Below are 16,641 nucleotides of genomic sequence, written 5' to 3'. Positions count from 1 at the left end.
GTCCCCAACCCACCCTGCTGAGAACCTTCTAGGCAGGGGTCTGAGCACAGGTGCCCCCAGGTTGATGGCTCCTGGTCATGCGGGTGGGGCCCCTGTGGGCAGGCAGCTCCCAGGAAGCACACAGGCCACAGCCCCAAGGCTGGGAGAAAGGCACCCGCCCCTCACTGCCAGCGTGAGTCCAGCAGAGGCAGTGCCAGCGGTCAGCTCACGGTCGCTGCGCTCCGCTCGTCAGCAGGTGGCGAGGAGCCGCTTCCAGATGACCCACCCCGGCCTGCGGTCAAACCCGGGTGATGCTCACCCCTGCCCACAGGCTGCCTGACCACAGCAGCCCCTAAAGTCAGACATGAACACGCCTGTGGACACGCACACATCTACACACACACACACATGTACAGACACAAGCACGCCTACACAGACACGCATACCTACACAAATACACGCACATGTATAGCCACACATATACCTAGACACGCACATGCTGACACACACAGCAACACATATTCGCACACACACCTACACCCACACCACATACATACACCTATGCACTCACAGACACCACGCGCACAGGACACCCACCTAAAACCCACACACACCCACGATGCCAGAGGCACGGACGACAGCTGCTCCAATCCCTGCAGCACTCATAGAAGACTCAGATACCACAGCGCCCAGCACCTGCTCCAGCTGCACACCCCAGCCCACGCCCTCCCCACAGACCCCAGCCCACGCCTTCCACCCGCAGACCCCAGCCCACGCCCTCCACCCGCAGACCCCAGCCCATGCCCTCCCCACAGACCCCAGCCCACACCCCCTCCCTGCAGACTCCAGCCCCCACCCTCCACCTGCAGACCCCAGCACATGCCCCCAATAGACTCCAGCCCACATCCCCCTGACCATGGCAGGTCCGGCGGCCTCCTTGGGCAGGACACACAGATGCCTGGGGACTCTCATCCATCACCCAGAGCGACAGGCGGCCGTGGCAGCCTGGGAATGCCCCCCCAGCCCACAGACGCTTACTTGAGTCTCGGCCGCCGAACGGCCACCCTGAGGTGGGCAGGAAGGAGGGCAGCGGGGAGCCGGGCCGGCCGTCCTCCGCTGGCGGCGCGATGTGCCGCACGGTCTCCTTGTTCTTGCGGTTCTTCCTGCGGCCGGGGAAGGAGCCCGGCGCGCCGGCCCCAGGGTGCGGCGGGGACGCCCGCTCCTCCTTGACGCACAGAGGCCACAGGGACCGCGGGGGGACGTCCTCGGGGCCCTCGGCCTTGGGCTCCGGGTCCTCCTTGCCGTAGCCGCCGCCTCCCTCGTGGCAGCTGGCGATGGCCGAGTCCCCGGAGGAGTTGGCAGGGCTCGTGTGCCGGGCCAGCCACGGCGAGATGCTCCTCCCGGCCATGACGGCCGAGATGAGGGCCTCCGTGCTGCCGCCCGCCGGGGCGCCCATCTCGAACTCGGAGAGCTCGTCCGAGGCGTCCGACTTGATGCTGATGTCCAGCGCGGCCTTGATGAAGTCGTGGCAGGCCTGCACGATGTCCGTCATCTGCAGGAAGCTGGCGGCCGACATGACCTCGATGACGTTCCTGCTGGTGAGCGCCAGGTGGGCCGAGTACATGAAGTCGATGATGGCGGTGAAACCCTGGGCCGTGACGATGTCCAGGTGGGTGACGGTGGCCTGCTCGGCCGACTTCTGCATCTGGCAGTAGAGCGTCTTGAAGTAGCGGCTGCTCCCCAAGAGCACGTTCTTGTGCGCCTTGAAGACCTTGCCCTCGACCACGACGCACACGTCGCACAGGACCCCGTGCTGCCGCTGCTCATTGAGCTCACGAAGCAGGTGTCGGTAGTGGGACGCGATTTCCATATCTTCCTCTCGGTTGTGCATCGGGAAGTCTCGGGGCTGCCTCCTCTACAGGGCCTGCGGGTGAGAACCAGGGCGTCACCCACGCGCGCCAGGGGAGGGCAAGCGGGGCGCGGCGGGGCCGTGCTGGCCACGGGGCAGGGGGAGAGCTCCAGGCTGGGCACAACCAACAAACAGCCCAGGAAAGCTGAACGCCCGGACAGAGAAAGACGAGGGGCTGACCACATGGGTGGAGGGCAAAGCTGCGCCTGCGGCCCCGGCATCCCATGAGGGCACAGGTTCGAGTCCCGGCTGCTCCACTTCTGATCCAGCTCCGTGGTGACAGCCTGGGAAAGCAGCAGAAGATGGCCCAGGTGCCTGGGTCCCTGCACACACATGGGAAACCAGATGGAACTCCTGGCTCCCGCCTGGCCCAGTGCTGGCCGTTGTGGCCGTTTGGGGAGTGAACCAGCCGACGGAAGACCTCTCTCTCTGCCTCTCCTCTCTCCCTCCTTTGTTCTTTGCAACTCTGCCTTTCAAATATGAATAAGTCTTTAGAAAAAGAAACCAAAAAATAGCAATTCCTGAACAAAAGCCCACAGAGCAAGAACTTAAAGCAAACATTCACAGCTGTGACCCTAAAAACCTGAGCTCAAACCAACGGCAGGGAGGGTCTGCCCCACACTGGGTCCCTGCCCCTCCAGCCTTCACCCCGGGAGGGGACCGGCGGCGTGGGGCCGGACGAGTACCTCATCTCCACGCCGGGCGCTGCCCCACACCAGCCCCTATGCAGCCCTGCCTCTGCCCTGCGCCAGCCCCGCTGCGGGCGTCCCGGCCACACCTGCTCGGCAGCAAGCACAGCAGCGGTCGGAAGAGGCCGGGGAGCCGGGGCGGGTGAGCCGCGCCGCTGTCCCCGGGCTGTGCCGGGCGGGTGGGCGTGGAGCAGCCTCCACCCGGGCGCCAGGGCACTGGCCACAAGCGTAGCCCCGGAGGCTCCAGGTTCGCTCGGCTTCACCACCTGAGAGCGAAGTGAGACCGAAGCCCCTCCCTCGTGGGGACACAGGAGCTTTGAGGGGCAGGGCCAGGAGAGGGGCAGGCAGCCTCATCTGGGAAGAAAGTTTGCACACGAGGGGACAGCCACGCCCTCAGGGACCCTCTGCCCCAGGAACGTCCCAGATGCCTAGAAGCTCTGGAAAACCCGAACTCGAGCCTCAGGTCTGAGAGCCTCAGCAGCTGAAGGACGTCCGTGGGGGCCTAGGAGACCTCGCCCTGGTGGACCCCGAGAGGGAAGCTTCCGGACAACGCACTGGCAGCGAGGGAAGCCTGCCCTGCCCGGCGGAGTCCACCCCTGCCCAGCACCGGGCAGCACGATCCCGACAGAGAGAGCCACGGAGGGAGAGTCAGGCGACGCTGAGCCAGGAGGCCGAGTCGCCCCGCTAACGCCAAGTCACCCCACTAACACCAAGTCACCCCACTAACGCCGAGTCACCCCACTAACGCCGAGTCGCCCCACTAACGCCAAGTCACCTCACTGATGCTGAGTTGCCCCGCTAACACCAAGTCGCCCCGCTAACGCCAAGTCGCCCCGCTAACGCTGAGTCGCCCCGCTAACGCCGAGTCGCCCCGCTAACACCAAGTCGCCCCGCTAATGCCGAGTGACCTCACTGATGCTGAGTTGCCCCGCTAACACCAAGTTGCCCCGCTAACACCAAGTCACCTCTCTGATGCTGAGTTGCCTCGCGCACCTCATGGCTGTGCTCGAGAAAGCCGCACCCCACAAACCTCATCCACCAACGTCTGAGCTGGGGTCACCGCCAGGGAATGCTGCAGCCCCGGGCGGAAGGAGTGCTGAAGATGCCCCCCCAGGCTCTGAGGACGGCCAGGCCCCTCCCACTGGCTGCACCACACGCTCAGAGCAGACATCGCGGCGTGGGGGCAAAGCAGCCACAGGGACCCCTGTACCCCGCACGGGAGTTCTGCTCATGGCTGGGGAGCACCAGCTTCCGGGGAACAGGCCCCAGGAAGCAGGGGGCGGCCCAAGCACTGGGTCCCCGCCACCCCCGCGGGAGACCTGGTGGAGCCCGGCTCTGGCTGTGGGGAGGTGGCTGTCCCGTTGCTTTCCCTGTGTGGGTGTCTCTTTGCCTTTCAAGTGAATAAAAATGAGTAATTTTTTCTGAAAACAGGCTTCACCGACTTGTTCTCTGTAGATGTGAAATAATGGACGTGGCTGAGCCCTCCTCTCCATCCACGCCCATCCACAAAGCTGTGGGCACCTGGGCTGCCAGGCAGGGACAGGGCCTTGGCGCCCCCTGCTGGCCGGCCGATGGAACCCCAACATCGCCCGTTAACTTCGGCACAGGCTATTTCACCTCCGACAAAGTTTGTAAACATTTTACTTTTTATTTATGTGAAAGGCAGAGCTACAGAGGGAGGGAGATCTTCCATCTGCTGGCTGGGGCTGAGCCAGGCCGAAACCAGAGAGCCGGATTGGAAGTGCAGCAGGCGGGACTCGAACCGACGCTCACTGGGATGTCAGTGCTGCAGGCGGCGTGTTAATCCAGCCCCGTAAACGTTTTATTCCCAACTCTGCTTGGAAAGAAGGTGTTTGGTGCAGTGGGTAAGACACATGGGGCCGTGTGGTGGCCCAGCAGGCTAAGCCGCTGCCTGGGGCTCCTGCACCCACACCAGAGCACCTGTCCGAGTCCCGGCTGCTCCACTTCTGACCTGGCTCCCTAATGCACCTGGGAAGCAGATACACTCAAGTACGTGAGTTCCCGCCCCTCCTGTGGGAAACCTGGGTGGAGCTCCTGGGTCCTGGGTCCAGCCTGGCCCAGCCCCGGCTGTTGTCGGCATTTGGGAAGTGAACCAGCGGATGCAAGACACCTCTCTTTCTCTTTGAAATAAAAATAAATAAATCTTAAAAAACAAAGCACCACTCAGAACACACATCGCATACCGGAGGGCCTGGGGTGGAGTCTCCGCTCCTATTGGATTCCAGCTTCCTGCTAATGCTCACCCCGGAAGGCAGCAGACGCGGCTCAAGTCCGTGGGCCCCTGCCCCCCAGCTGGAAACAGCCAACGTGCACCACAGGAAGACAGACGAGGACACGGGGCTGTATCCTTGTGTAGACGCAGGTAACTCACCCAATTACACTCTCCAAGGAGGTACAGTTTGCTGTGTGGAAGTGGATCAGGATCTATTTTCATGAAAATACTTGTTTATCCACCCCAACAACCAAGGCCCTGGGCAGGGGCGAGCGCTGGTTCCCTCAAGGCGAGGTCGTGGGGGGGCCTCTCAGCCAGGGCCGGCGCCCGTGGGGGATAGGGTGAGGCCACCGCAGGCCCCCCCGGGGGACCAGCCACGCCCCTCCTGGGACTCCTGACTCAGAACCCAGGGCAGCCCCTGGGCACCTCCGCGGAGGAGGCTGCCAGCCCAGGCAGGCTGTTCTGTTGCACGGGCAGCCACCAGGCAGCCCACAGCCTGGCTCCAGCCACAGACACCACCCCGGTGGTTACTTCCCAGGGGAACCATCCACACGGCCTGAGCCCCTGACCGCAGAGAACACCTCAGCAGCATGGCCAGCGTGGCCCTGGAGCACCAGACAAGTCACTGTGGCAAAGGCTGGCACGGCACCTGCCACAAAGCCCCAGGTCCTCACGCCAGCTGCCCGGCCTGGGCCCTGGCCCTGGGCTGGGGGCTGCGGCCAGGCCCCTCCCCCCCCTTTTCAGTTCCTCCCTCTCCCTCCCCCTCCCCAGCTCTGCATGCCAGAGCCACCTGAGCCACTTCCCTCTGTGCCTGACGCACCCCCAGACCACACGGGCACTTCCTCTTTCCAGACCCCCCTGCACCCCTTGGAGAGACCCTTCCTCTCCCACGCCCAGCAGCAGCGAGGCCTGGGGCCCCCACCCCTTCCCAGAGAGTAGGGTGGGGTTCACGGAGCTGTGAGGGTATGGGGCGGGCAGCTGCCCTCGGGAGGAGGCCCAAGGCCAGCACCATGGACTCCTGGCCTTGGACGGCCCTCCTGTGCCAGCCCTGGCCTGTGACCGTGGCAAGAACTGGACAGTTCCAGCCTGAGTTCTCGCCAGACCCTCACAGGGGCAGTGGCTCCTCGGAGGAAGCCCAGCTCTGGAGCTGGACGTGTGGGGACAGGAAGTCCCAGACCAGTGTCAGGCCTCACGGAGGCCACCCTGGCCCACACCACAGCCCTGGCTGTGTCCTCGGGGTGGAAGAGCCGCACTGGGGAGCCCAGACGGCTTGGAACCTCGAGAGGCTGGTGGGAGACACGGTGGCCAAGAGCTCAGCTCTCTGAGGAGAAGCCTGGCCAGGGAGTGGGCAGAGACCTGGTGACCAGGATGCCTGAGGGCAAGCAGCCACAGGACAGTGCCCAGACTCCTCGCGGGGGCTGGGGCTCCTGCGGCCACGGCTGCAGGGGCAGGCGTGCTCGTGTGGGCAGCCACCGGCCAGGGGCCCACACAGCAGCCCCCGGAGCTGGCACACGGAAGACCCAGGTCCCAGAAAGAGATCTCAGGTGCACAAGAGAAAAAGCAGCCAAGGGCGGCCCGCGTCCCGGAAGTGGCCTGGGGTGGTGGACCGGCGGGGAGAGGCTCTCTGTGCCCTGCTCCAGGCCGCCCCCAGCCCGGAATCTGGTTGGAGTGGGAACAGTGTGGGAGGGGCTATGCCACCTGGAGGGGAGGGGAAGGCAGGGAGCCCGGCCCTGCGGCCGCCAGCGCTGAGGATTTTCCCAGGCCGCCCCACCCAGCTGCACACCTTTCCAGCCAATCAGCAGCTTAGCAGGAAAACGCACGCGCAGTCTGAGACCCACCGCGCCACGAGGTGTTAGCAGCCGAGGGCAACAGCATCTGCTCGGCACAACCCATCAGGCCTGCTGCGGACACGCACACGCGTGTGGCGGTGCACATACGGGGCCACGTGTGGGCAATGCGCACACAAGGACATATGTGGCCTGCAACATGAACAGGTGGACATGCACATGTGTGGATGATACACACACATGGACTCATCGGGTGACACAGGTAGACATGCACACGCGTGGGCGGTGCACACATGGGGACGGCCACAGATGAGAGCTGTGTTCTGTAGTGGGCGCTCTCTGACAAGTCCTCAGTGTCCACAGCACAGATAATGACACGGTCACACCAGCTCCCAGGTGTCCCCAACACTGAGGGGAGAGTGGCAGGGGCCAGGGCCACGGCACGGGGCTTCAGGGTGAACTGGGACCGCACAGCAAGAAATGGGCATCAGACGTCACCCAGACCTACGAGGAGCTGGACTGGGGTCAGCTGAGTGGCCGCAGGGTGCAGGCCAGGTGAGGCCGGTCCTCCTGCAGCTCCTGGGGGAGACTGCCCTCTGTGAGCACCAGGCTGGGCTGCCAAACCCCAAAGGCAGGGCCTGACCAAACCGGTCAGACGCCCCACAGCGAGGCTCCTGGCTCGGCTCCTGCTCCCTGCCATCCACGTGGGAGACCTGGATGGAGTCCCCAGCTCTGTTTCAGCGCTGGCCCAGCCCCAGCCATGTGGGCACTTGGAAAATGAACTAGCAGATGGACGCTGCTCGCTCTCACTCTCTCAAATAAATGCATTTTTCTTAGAAATAAAAATGGAAGAGAGAGAAGGCCATGATTCATGAGAAAGGACAGGGACCAGCAGGCGTCTCGGGAGCCGGGAAAGACGCTGGCGGCTCCGGGCTGGGGTGGGGGCTCCACGTCTGAGTGCTTGTGGCGGCACAAGAAGCACAGGCCGGGGCCGCGCGGTGGCACCGCGGGTTAAGCTGTGGTTTGAGAAGCCAGCAGTCCATGCCGAGTGCTGGCTGGAGCCCTGGCTGCTCCACTTTGGACCCAGCTTCCTTCCAAAGCACCTGGGAGGCAACAGGTGACGGCTCCGGTGTGGGTCCCTGATACCCACGTGGGAGACCTGGACGGTCTTGGCTTTGGCCTGGCCCAGCCCCAGTTGTTGCAGGCATTGGCGAGTGAACCGGCAGATGGAAGACCTCTTCCTCTCTCCACTGCTCTTTGACACACACACACACACACACACACGCACGTAACCTACTTATACTTCCAACATACCTGCACAGGCTCAGTCCCGGCCAGCGGCACCCACACTGGCCGCCTGGACCTTCACTGTCATCTGGAACCAGGGGTTGCGTGGCCTGGGGACACTGCTGGGGCACTGGCCCCACATCCCCTTCAGGCTCAGGGTGGGGGTCTGGCAACCCCAGCCTCCTCTCCTCTGACTGCCAGCTCAGCTTAGCCTAACGGCAGAACTGGGCACAAAGGAACCACGAGAGGGGCGCTGGGTCCTGAGCAAACATTTCCAGGAGAGCCCAAGCCCCAAAGCCAGCGGAGATCAGGCAGAGCCACGCCGCCGAGGCTGGTGGGGCTCCTGGCCCGAGCCGGCTGCGCCAGGAATGCAATCCTGCCTCGGACCCCAGCCCGCCTGGGCCTGCACAGCTGCACTGGACAGCAAAGGGTCGAAAGAGCCCACCTGATGGGCAGCTAGGAAAGGGCTGTGGTGCAAAAGCCCAGGAGCAGCGCCAAGGAGACCGGCACGGGAGGTGCCGGCGCTCGGAGGCAACGGGCACATGGGCTCAGACGCCGCCTGGGATGCCGGGTGCAGCCCCTGCCAGCAGCGAGCACTGGGGGGCAGCAGGCGGCGGTGCAGGCACTCAGGTCCCTGCCACCCGTGTGGAGGCCCGGAGGCTCAGGGCTCCAGGCCGTGGGCTGCGGCAGGCATCTGGGGAGTGACCGGTCCTCCCCTCCGCTCCCTGGCCCCTCTTCCTCCATCTCTCTGCCTTTCAAATAAATGAGTTCAAGAATATTTTTAAAAAGAAATTCTGAGCAGAAACGAAAAGAGAAGCAGGCCCTGACAGCATCTCAGCAACGTGGAGCTGACCCCTCCCCTCCCTTTCCAGGCCCACCAGGTCCACACCAGGCGGGCAGCGCACGGGCAAGCAAGGCCCAAGGACACAGAGGAGTCTGCACTCGGCCCCTCCCTACCCCAGGAGCCCCCGTCCACAGTACCACACCCAGAGGGCCAGGGCCCCGCCTTCCTCTCCCACCCCCACCTGCCAGCACCACAGGCGGCGGCTCCGCCCACTGTCCACCAAGCCACAATCCCACAATCGCAGCCTCCGGCCCACACGCCTGGGAGAGAGCAGGTGACGGCCCTGCCGCCCACACAGGAGGCCTGGGTGGAGCTCCTGGCTCCTGCCTTTGGCCTGGCCCAGCCCCAGCCACTGTGGGCATTTGGGGAGGGAACCAGCGGACGGACAGCTCTGCCTGTTTGTCTCTCTCTGTCTCTCAAATAAAAGTAATTAAAATTTTCAAGAAATACTCAAAAGAAATGATCTTCCAAATATCAAGACAGGGTTTCAGTACAGCCGACTAAAGTAGCACAAAACTCTCGCTAATACGAAAACCTTAGTTCAGGTGAATTACACACCCGCTTTCCCACCAAAAATAGAAAAGAGAAGCAAAGGTAATCTAGTTTGCGTTTTAGTAAAAACCAAGTGAGAATCCATTACATTCAGCGACTTGAGACATTTCTCTTGGGTCAAAAAATGTCTTGGGGGCTGGTGCCGTGGTGAGGCCTCCACCCGCAGCACCGGCAATTCAAAGCAGCCCTGGGTGCGAGTCCCGGCTGCTCTGCTTCCGATCCGGCTCCCTGCTGTGGCCTGGGAAGGAGGCGGAAGACGGCACTCACATGGGAGGCCCGGATGGAGCTCCTGGCTGTGGCCTGGCCCAGCCCCAGCTGTTGCAGTCATCTGGGGAGTGAGCCAGCAGGTGGAAGCTCTCTTTCTCTGCTTCTCCATCTCTGTAACTCTGCCTTTCAAATACATAAATAAATATTTAAAAATAAGAATTAAAAAAAATTAATTATTTGAAGAGTGACAGCACAATCTCCCATCTGCTGGTTCACTCCCCAAATGCCCACAACAGCCAGGGCTGGGCCAGGCCAAAGGCAGGAGCCAGAGACTCCATCCAGGCCTCCCACACAGGTGCAGGGGTACAAGCACCCAGGCCACTTTCTGCTGCCTCCCAGCCATTAGCAGGGAGCTGGATCAGAGGCAGAGCAGCCAGGACTCAAATAGGTGCTCCAACACGGGATGCGGGCGTCGCAGGAGGTGGCTAAACCTGCTGTGCCGCGATGCTGGCCCCAAAATGTTTTAAAAAACAGAATTATGTTCTGCAAAAGGGCATGGCTTTCACAAAATCAAGAAAATGTGTAATTAAGAGATGGGGACACCAGGGAAGGGGCGTGCAGACCACGGCTCCCAGGCCAGGCCTGGAGGGGCTGCCCTCAGAGCGGGCCCCCAGTGGGTGAGGACGCGACGTCTCCGCAGACCCTCAGGGCCCCTGGGCCTCAGCAGTGGGCGAGGACGCGATGTCTGAGACCCTCAGGGGCCCTGGGCCTCAGCAGTGGGCAAGGACGCGATGTCCTGGGCCCCGCCGCACCCCTCAGGCTACAGGGGGACGAGCAGCAGTGCCACCAAGCCCCACGGGCCGTGGCTCCAAATTTAACAAGACAGCTATTTCTTTTTTTTTTTTTAAGATTTATTTATTGGGGCCAGCGCTGCGACATAGCAGGTAAAGCCACCATGCAGTGCCAGCATCCCCTACGGATACCGGTTTGAGCCCCAGCTGCTCCACTTCTGATCCAGCTCTCTGCTCTGGCCTGGGAAAGAAACAGAAGATGGCCCAAGCCCTTGGACCCCCACATGGGAGATGTGAAAGAAGTTTCTGGCTCCTGGCTTCAGATTGGCTCAGCTCCGGCTATTGCGGCCAATTGGGGAGCAGATGGAGACCTCCCTCCCTCTCCCTCCCTCCCTCCCTCCCTCCCGCCGCCTCTCCTTCTTTCAAGTAAATAAATAAATCTTTAAAAAAAAAAAAAAAAGATTGCTTTATTTCAAAGTCAGAGTTACAGAGAGAGAGAGAGAGAGAGGTCTCCATCCACTGGTTCACTCCCCATTTGGCCGCAACAGCTGGAGCTGAGCCAATCCAAAGCCAGGAGCCAGGAGCTTCTTCCGGGTGCAGGGGCCTAGGACTGGCCATCTTCCACTGCTTTCCCAGGCCATAGCAGAGAGCTGGATTGGAAGTGGAGCAGCTGGGACTTGAACCGGCGCCCACATGGATGCCGGCGCTGCAGGCAGTGGCTTTTCCCGCTACCCCCCAGTGCCGGCCCCCGACAGCTTTCCTTCATGGAGACAGAGCTCACTCACCCCGGTCCACTGGTCACACACCCAGACGGCCAGGCTTCAGCTGGGGACGCGACCCAGTCCTCCCGTGTGGTACAGGTTCACAGGCAGCGAGAGCCGGCGCCCAGGCAGGGGCTCCCTAGGCCGGCTTGGCTGCTGTGCGATCGCCGGCCCCAAGGCCTGGGCACTGCTCAGGGCCTGGTGTCCCCACTGTCATCAGTTCCCACTGTTGCAGTTTTGCTTCTGTTTCTGAAGATCTGCTTGCTTGTTTGTTTGAAAGGCAAAGGGACAGGGAGAGAGGGAGACACAGAGGGGTCTCCACCCGCTGGTGCACTCCCCGGGCGCCTACAGCAGCCAGGGGCCCGGAATCCGCCCAGGTCCCATGTGACCACTGGGCCATCACCCACTGTCTCCTAGACGCAGGAACAGGGAGCTGGGCGGGAAGTGAGCAGCTCACGTTCACCTGTGCTCAGAGCCGCCACGCCGGGCCAGGCCCCCTCTGGGAGCCAGGAGCTGCATCCAGTGCTCCCACGCCGGCAGCAGGGACCAAGTGCACACAGCAGGAAGCTCAAGTCAGGAGCAGGAGCCAGGAATCAAACCCAGGCCCCCGTGTGTGACACGGGCATCGAACCTGCGGGTTCACAGCTGCACCACACGCCACCTGGGAACTGAGCCGGTGGCCGCTGGCCCTGGCTTCCCCGTGACCCTCCCAGGTGCCTGGAATGCTGCTGTGTGAGGAAGCTCCCTCGCTGCCATGGGCAGAGTTAAGGCTGAGACCCCAGGTGTGACCCTGGGGCAGAAGCCACAGCACTGCCTGCCCAGGTGTTGTCCACTGGACAGGAGCGCTGCTGGCCACAGACAGGCTGGCTGGATGACTGGTCATCACCGTCCAGGCCCCAGTGGCCAGGAGAGGTGACAGCAGGCATGCACCGAGGCAGGTACAGGGGACCCATCCGTGGGCGTCCTAACCCCACACCTGCCGATGGGGCCTCAGCAGGACACAAGGACAAAAGGAACCGACTGTTGGCAGCACCGTGTCTGCCCCTCCCCCACGCAGACCCTGACCCCACGCCCCGCCCCGGGCACTGGAGACCTCGACACCTGCGGCTCCAGCTCTGCTCCATCCCTGGCTGGGCCTCTCCCAGCCACGAAGCCTCAGAGACCAGAGCCACCCATCTTCCTCCACACCGGGCAGAAACAGCCACGGGACAGCCAGCGGGTGAAGCATCCCACGTGGGCACAGCTTCAAGCCCCGGCTGCCTGCTAATGCGCCTGGGAGGGCAGCAGAAGATGGTCCAAGGGCTTGGGCCCCTGCTCCCATCTGGGGACTGGATGCAGCTCCTGGCTTCAGACTGGCCCAGGCCTGGCTATTGCAGCCATTTGGAGGATGAACTAGGGATGGAAGATCAGATCTCTCTGTCTCTTTTTCTCTCTCTGTCTCTCCCTCTCTCCGTAACTCTGCCTCTCAACTAAATAAAATAAATCATTCTAAAAAAGTAACAGGGCAGGCATCATGGCACAGCAGGTTCAGCCACCTCCGGGGACACCAGTGTCTGATATCACGGCCTGGTTCTGGTGCCAGCTGCTCAGCTTCCGCTGATGGGCACCCTGGGAGGCAGCAGGTGACAGTTGGAGTATTTGAGTCCCTGCCACTCACACACAGAGGAGCCTCATGGAATTCAGCCTGGCCCAGTTCCAGCTACTGCAGGCAGCTGGGGGTGAACCAGTGGATGGAAGATTCCTGCCTCTGCTTGCCTCTCTCCTGGTTGCTGTGCCTCTGAAAGTCAGAGGACAGAGAGGGAGTGACAGAGAGAGGTCTTCCATCCACACTCCCCAAATGGCCACAACAGCCAGGGCTGGGTCAGGAAGAAGCCAGGAGCTCCATCCGAGTCTCCCATATGGGTGCAGGGGCCCAAGCACTTGAGCCGTCTGCTACTACTTCCCCAGACGCATTAGCAGGGAGCTGGGTCAGGAGCAGAGCCAGGACCCAAACCCAGGTGATTCAGGACAGGACACAGGTGTCCCGACACCCACCCCAAGCATGGCCAGGACGCAGGGCCTCCCAGCCCCCGGCCTCCTGCACACACCCTGTCGGCAGACAGCAAGGCTCCTCAGGTTCCTCGGAGCAGGTGGGGAGAGAGACGAGAGGTGAGGAAGCCACGAAACCAACCTGATCCCGTGCAGGCAGGGGCTCTGACGCTGAGCGCGGGGACAGCGGGTTCAGGGCCTGCCTGCCCGGCCACGGGCTCTCCCAGGAGGCCCTGCGAGGTCTTTCTGCCCCCAGACCGACTCACAGGCCAACACCACTTTTCCACACTTTCTGAGGCAGCCCTGGGCATGGGTCTTTCGCATCTCTGGTGCCGAGTCCACCAGCTCCCACGGCTGGAAGAGGAAGCAGGGCAGATCCAGGACCCCGGGGGCACCTTGGCGGGGCGGGGGTGGGGCTTCTCCAGAAAGCAGCAGGTGGCCTTCGCGCGTGGACGCCCAAGAGGGGTTTCCAGCAGAGGCTGGGCCGGAGCACGAAGCCTGTCTCACACCTCTCCACGCTGGTCGGCTGCCCTGCCGTATGCTCTGCACCCCGGGCAACCCCCCCCTGCAGCACGCGGCCAGCTGCCCCGTGGAGCCCTCAGGCCACCCGGGGGCTCTCGGAGGCCCCTCCCTGTCCGGGGTCCTCACACTGCTCCGAGTTCTTGGGTGCACATCTCACCACCTCTGCCTTCCCGTGGGCCACAAGGGACCCACCCTCTTCAGGAACTGTGCTCATCCCAGCGGCACCGAAGACCCGTCGCAGGTAAGAGACACAGGAAGCCCAGAATGTCCATCTACCAAGGCCAAGAGCCGGCCTGGGGGATGTCCACAGCATCTCTCACCACTGTCCAGGACATGCAGGCCGGTCATTCCTGACCCAAGCCACCCCTCAACCAGACCACGGCACCCGGCTGTTCCGGCTCCGCCTCCTTTCCCACCTGCGGAAAGCACCGCGGGGCGACCCCCAGCTGAGCGCCCAGACAAGAGGGCACGGGGACCACTCCCCGGAGCGCACTCCATGATCCCAGCGCCCTGCCCAAGTCCACCGTCAGAGCACAGGAGGCCACAGCTCAGATCAGAAGTCCTGATCCCAGGGACGGGGAACAGCGTCAGGGACCCCTGACCCCGCACTGCCACTCAGGAGCCTGCATGGTGACACGTGTTACAGTCAGAGCCGGATGTGAGTCAGGTCAGGCAAGGCCAGGGAGCCCCCCCAACGGCCACGAATGGGAGGGACAGCAGCTTCCATAACTCCCCACTCCCCCCACCCCGCCGGGTAACCCAGCAGCCAGGAATTAGCTCAAGTTCATCAGCGAACCTCTAAGTGGGTCTCGGCGGCCCTCAGAGGCCAGTCTGCGGCCTCGCGTGGAGAACAGAGCCGGAGACCCAGGCGACTGCCCCAGAAACGCAGGCCGTGGGGACACACTGGCCCAATTCAAGCCCGCGGGAGCCGGCCTCGACCGCCAAGCCGGCTCCCCACCGCGGGGCACCCCTCTTGGTGCAAAGACAGAGACAGGCAGAGACACCCCCCCACCCCCCCGCGGAGGCCGGGGCTGGCACTCGACCAAGGCCTGGGACAACCTGAGCCGGCTCCGCGACGGCGGGACGGAGTGAGGAGCCACAGGTGGGAACCCGGCTCCAGGTGCCCCAGCGCGGGCTGCAGGCGCCTCACCTAAGCCAAGCCCGGCGCCCGCTCCGGGGCTTCCGCCTTGCCGCGAGCCGAGCGGGGCCCAGAGCGTGCGCGGGGCCCTGCGCGGCGGGGAGAGCGGCCGAGGTCCGAGCGGACGCGGCGGCAACGCACAGAAACGCTCGCACCCGCGCGGCACGCAAATACGCCCGCGACAGCCTCGGCGAGGGGCGGCACTGAGCCGGCCCCGCACCGGATTGAAGCTCCAGACCCCACGGCGCGCGCTCACCCTCGCACCTGGCGGTGGCCCCCGCGACCCCCGGTCCCGTCCCCGCCAGGGCTCCCGGGGCACGGCCAGAGGCCCCAAAGTTCGCCGTCCCGAGAATCGGATGCAGGGGCCGGTCCCACGCGCGGCGGCGGCGCCGGCCGCAAGCCCCCGGCGGGAGCGCACAGGTGTCGGCGCCCCGCCGCGCTCCCCTGGAACAATGCGGGGCACAGCGTCTCGCGAGTTGCCGGGGCTGCGGTGCGGGGGCACGGCCGGGGAAGCCGCCGAGCACCGCAAACTTTCTTTTGTTTCTATTTCTGCGCTGCGCGCAGCCGGTCGCTCCCTGTGCCCGGCCCGGCGCCGGGACCCTGGGAGCCGGCCCCGCCGCGCGCGGGAAGCCCCTCGCCACCAGGACGGGGCTGTCGGAGCCGGCCGCGCCGCCCGGGGTCTCGGACGCGTCGGTTCGTCAGGAACAAAGACGCGGCCCGCAGGGGAGCGGACTCGGGGCCGGCGCCGGCTCCCGGGGAGACAATGACCCGGCCGCGGGGCGCCCCCGCCTGCAGCGCCCGCTCCGGGCAAAGTCGGCGCGGACGCGTCCGGGCGCGGCGCGGGCGGGGGGCTCCGGACGCCCCCGGCCGCCTCCCGGCGCCGGGCGTTGACGCAGCAGAAATTCCCAGCCGGAAAATTCCCCGCGCCCAGGGCACGGGGGAGGGACCGCGGCCGCGGCCGCGCGGGAGGTGCCGTGGCCGGGGCCCCCCGCCGCCGCCGCCCCGCCCCGCGCCTCCGGGGCTGGGCGACAGGGCCGGGCCGGGGTCGCGGCAGCCGCCTCCCGGAGGGCGCCCTCGAGGGCCGGGGCGGGGGCGCGCTCGGTGGGCGGCGGCCCCGGCCCCTCCGGCCGCGCCGCGGGCCGCGCGGACAATGAGCGGCGCCGCTTACCTGGGACCCCATGGGGCGCGGGCAGCGGGCGCCGCGGCCGCCGCACCGGCGCGGGGGTGGCCGCGGCCGCTGGGCGAGCGCTGCGTCCGGCGGGTCCGAGCTGCGCCGCGCCTCGCCGCCCCCGCGCGTCCGTCCGTCCGTCCGTCAGGCCGGCGCGCGCCCCCGCGCCCGCTCCAACCCCGGCCCCGCGCGCGCGCCCCGCCCGCGGACCCCGACCCCGCCCCCGGCGCGCGCCCGGCTGCCGCTGATTGGCCCGCGCCGCCCCCGGCCGCGGCCGCCGCCCCGGCCCCGCCCCCGCGGCCCGGCTCGGCGCGGCGAGTGCGGGAGGGGCCGCGCGGCGGCGGCGGCGGCGCTCGCCCCCCCGGCCGGACAGCGGAAGTGCGGGCCGCGCTCGCGGCGCATTGTGGGAAGCCCCCCTCCCCCGGCCGGCGCGCGGTGCCGCGGGCGGTGGTCCGGGCTGCGCGCTCCGGGTGGCGGGGCGCCCCGACGGGAGGGGCATCGGCCGGACCCTCCACGCGCGGCGCCGCGCCCACTGTCTCCCGCCGACGGCCCCGCGCCCGCCGCGCCGATTTGCTGTGCGCGTCCCGCAAACTTCGCCACTTCGCGTCTAGCCCGGGACGCGCTGCGCGGGCGCCCGCGCCGTCGAGCCGGGGCACTGGGCTGAGCGGCGCCTGCTGGGCTGGCGCGCGGCCGTGCGGGGCTCGGGCCGGGCGGGTTAGCGCTCCGGCTGCTCCTCGCCCGCCCCG

At 65.3% G+C, this 16,641-nt stretch overlaps 1 protein-coding gene across 10 annotated transcripts in view; it reads right to left on the bottom strand.

The window, feature by feature from the left end:
- The window catches only part of ZBTB46 (zinc finger and BTB domain containing 46), a 34,149-nt gene extending 18,054 nt beyond the window's left edge, over positions 1-16,095 (bottom strand). For 4 of the 10 annotated variants that reach the window (XR_016215684.1, XR_016215683.1, XM_089306899.1 and 1 more), the window contains exons 1-2: positions 15,896-16,092; positions 1,018-1,903 (exon numbers count right to left, since the gene is read on the bottom strand). Coding sequence is in view for 7 of the 10 variants with exons in the window: in XM_089306899.1 (XP_089163025.1) it covers positions 1,018-1,870 (853 nt within the window). In the remaining 3 variants the exon portion in view is untranslated. Of the gene's footprint in view, positions 1-1,017; positions 1,904-2,068; positions 4,748-4,781; positions 5,485-15,895 lie in introns of those variants that run through there. The other 6 variants (XR_016215685.1, XM_089306901.1, XM_089306902.1 and 3 more) reach the window with 5 other exon arrangements.
- Between the last annotated feature and the right edge of the window lie 546 nt (positions 16,096-16,641).

This window comes from Oryctolagus cuniculus, chromosome 11, assembly GCF_051225735.1.
Source record: "Oryctolagus cuniculus isolate XC-2025 breed Fujian yellow rabbit chromosome 11, ASM5122573v1, whole genome shotgun sequence".
Lineage (NCBI taxonomy): Eukaryota > Metazoa > Chordata > Mammalia > Lagomorpha > Leporidae > Oryctolagus > Oryctolagus cuniculus.
The sequence above is the reverse complement of the archived record's forward strand: the minus strand, read 5'-3'. Positions and strand labels throughout refer to the sequence as shown.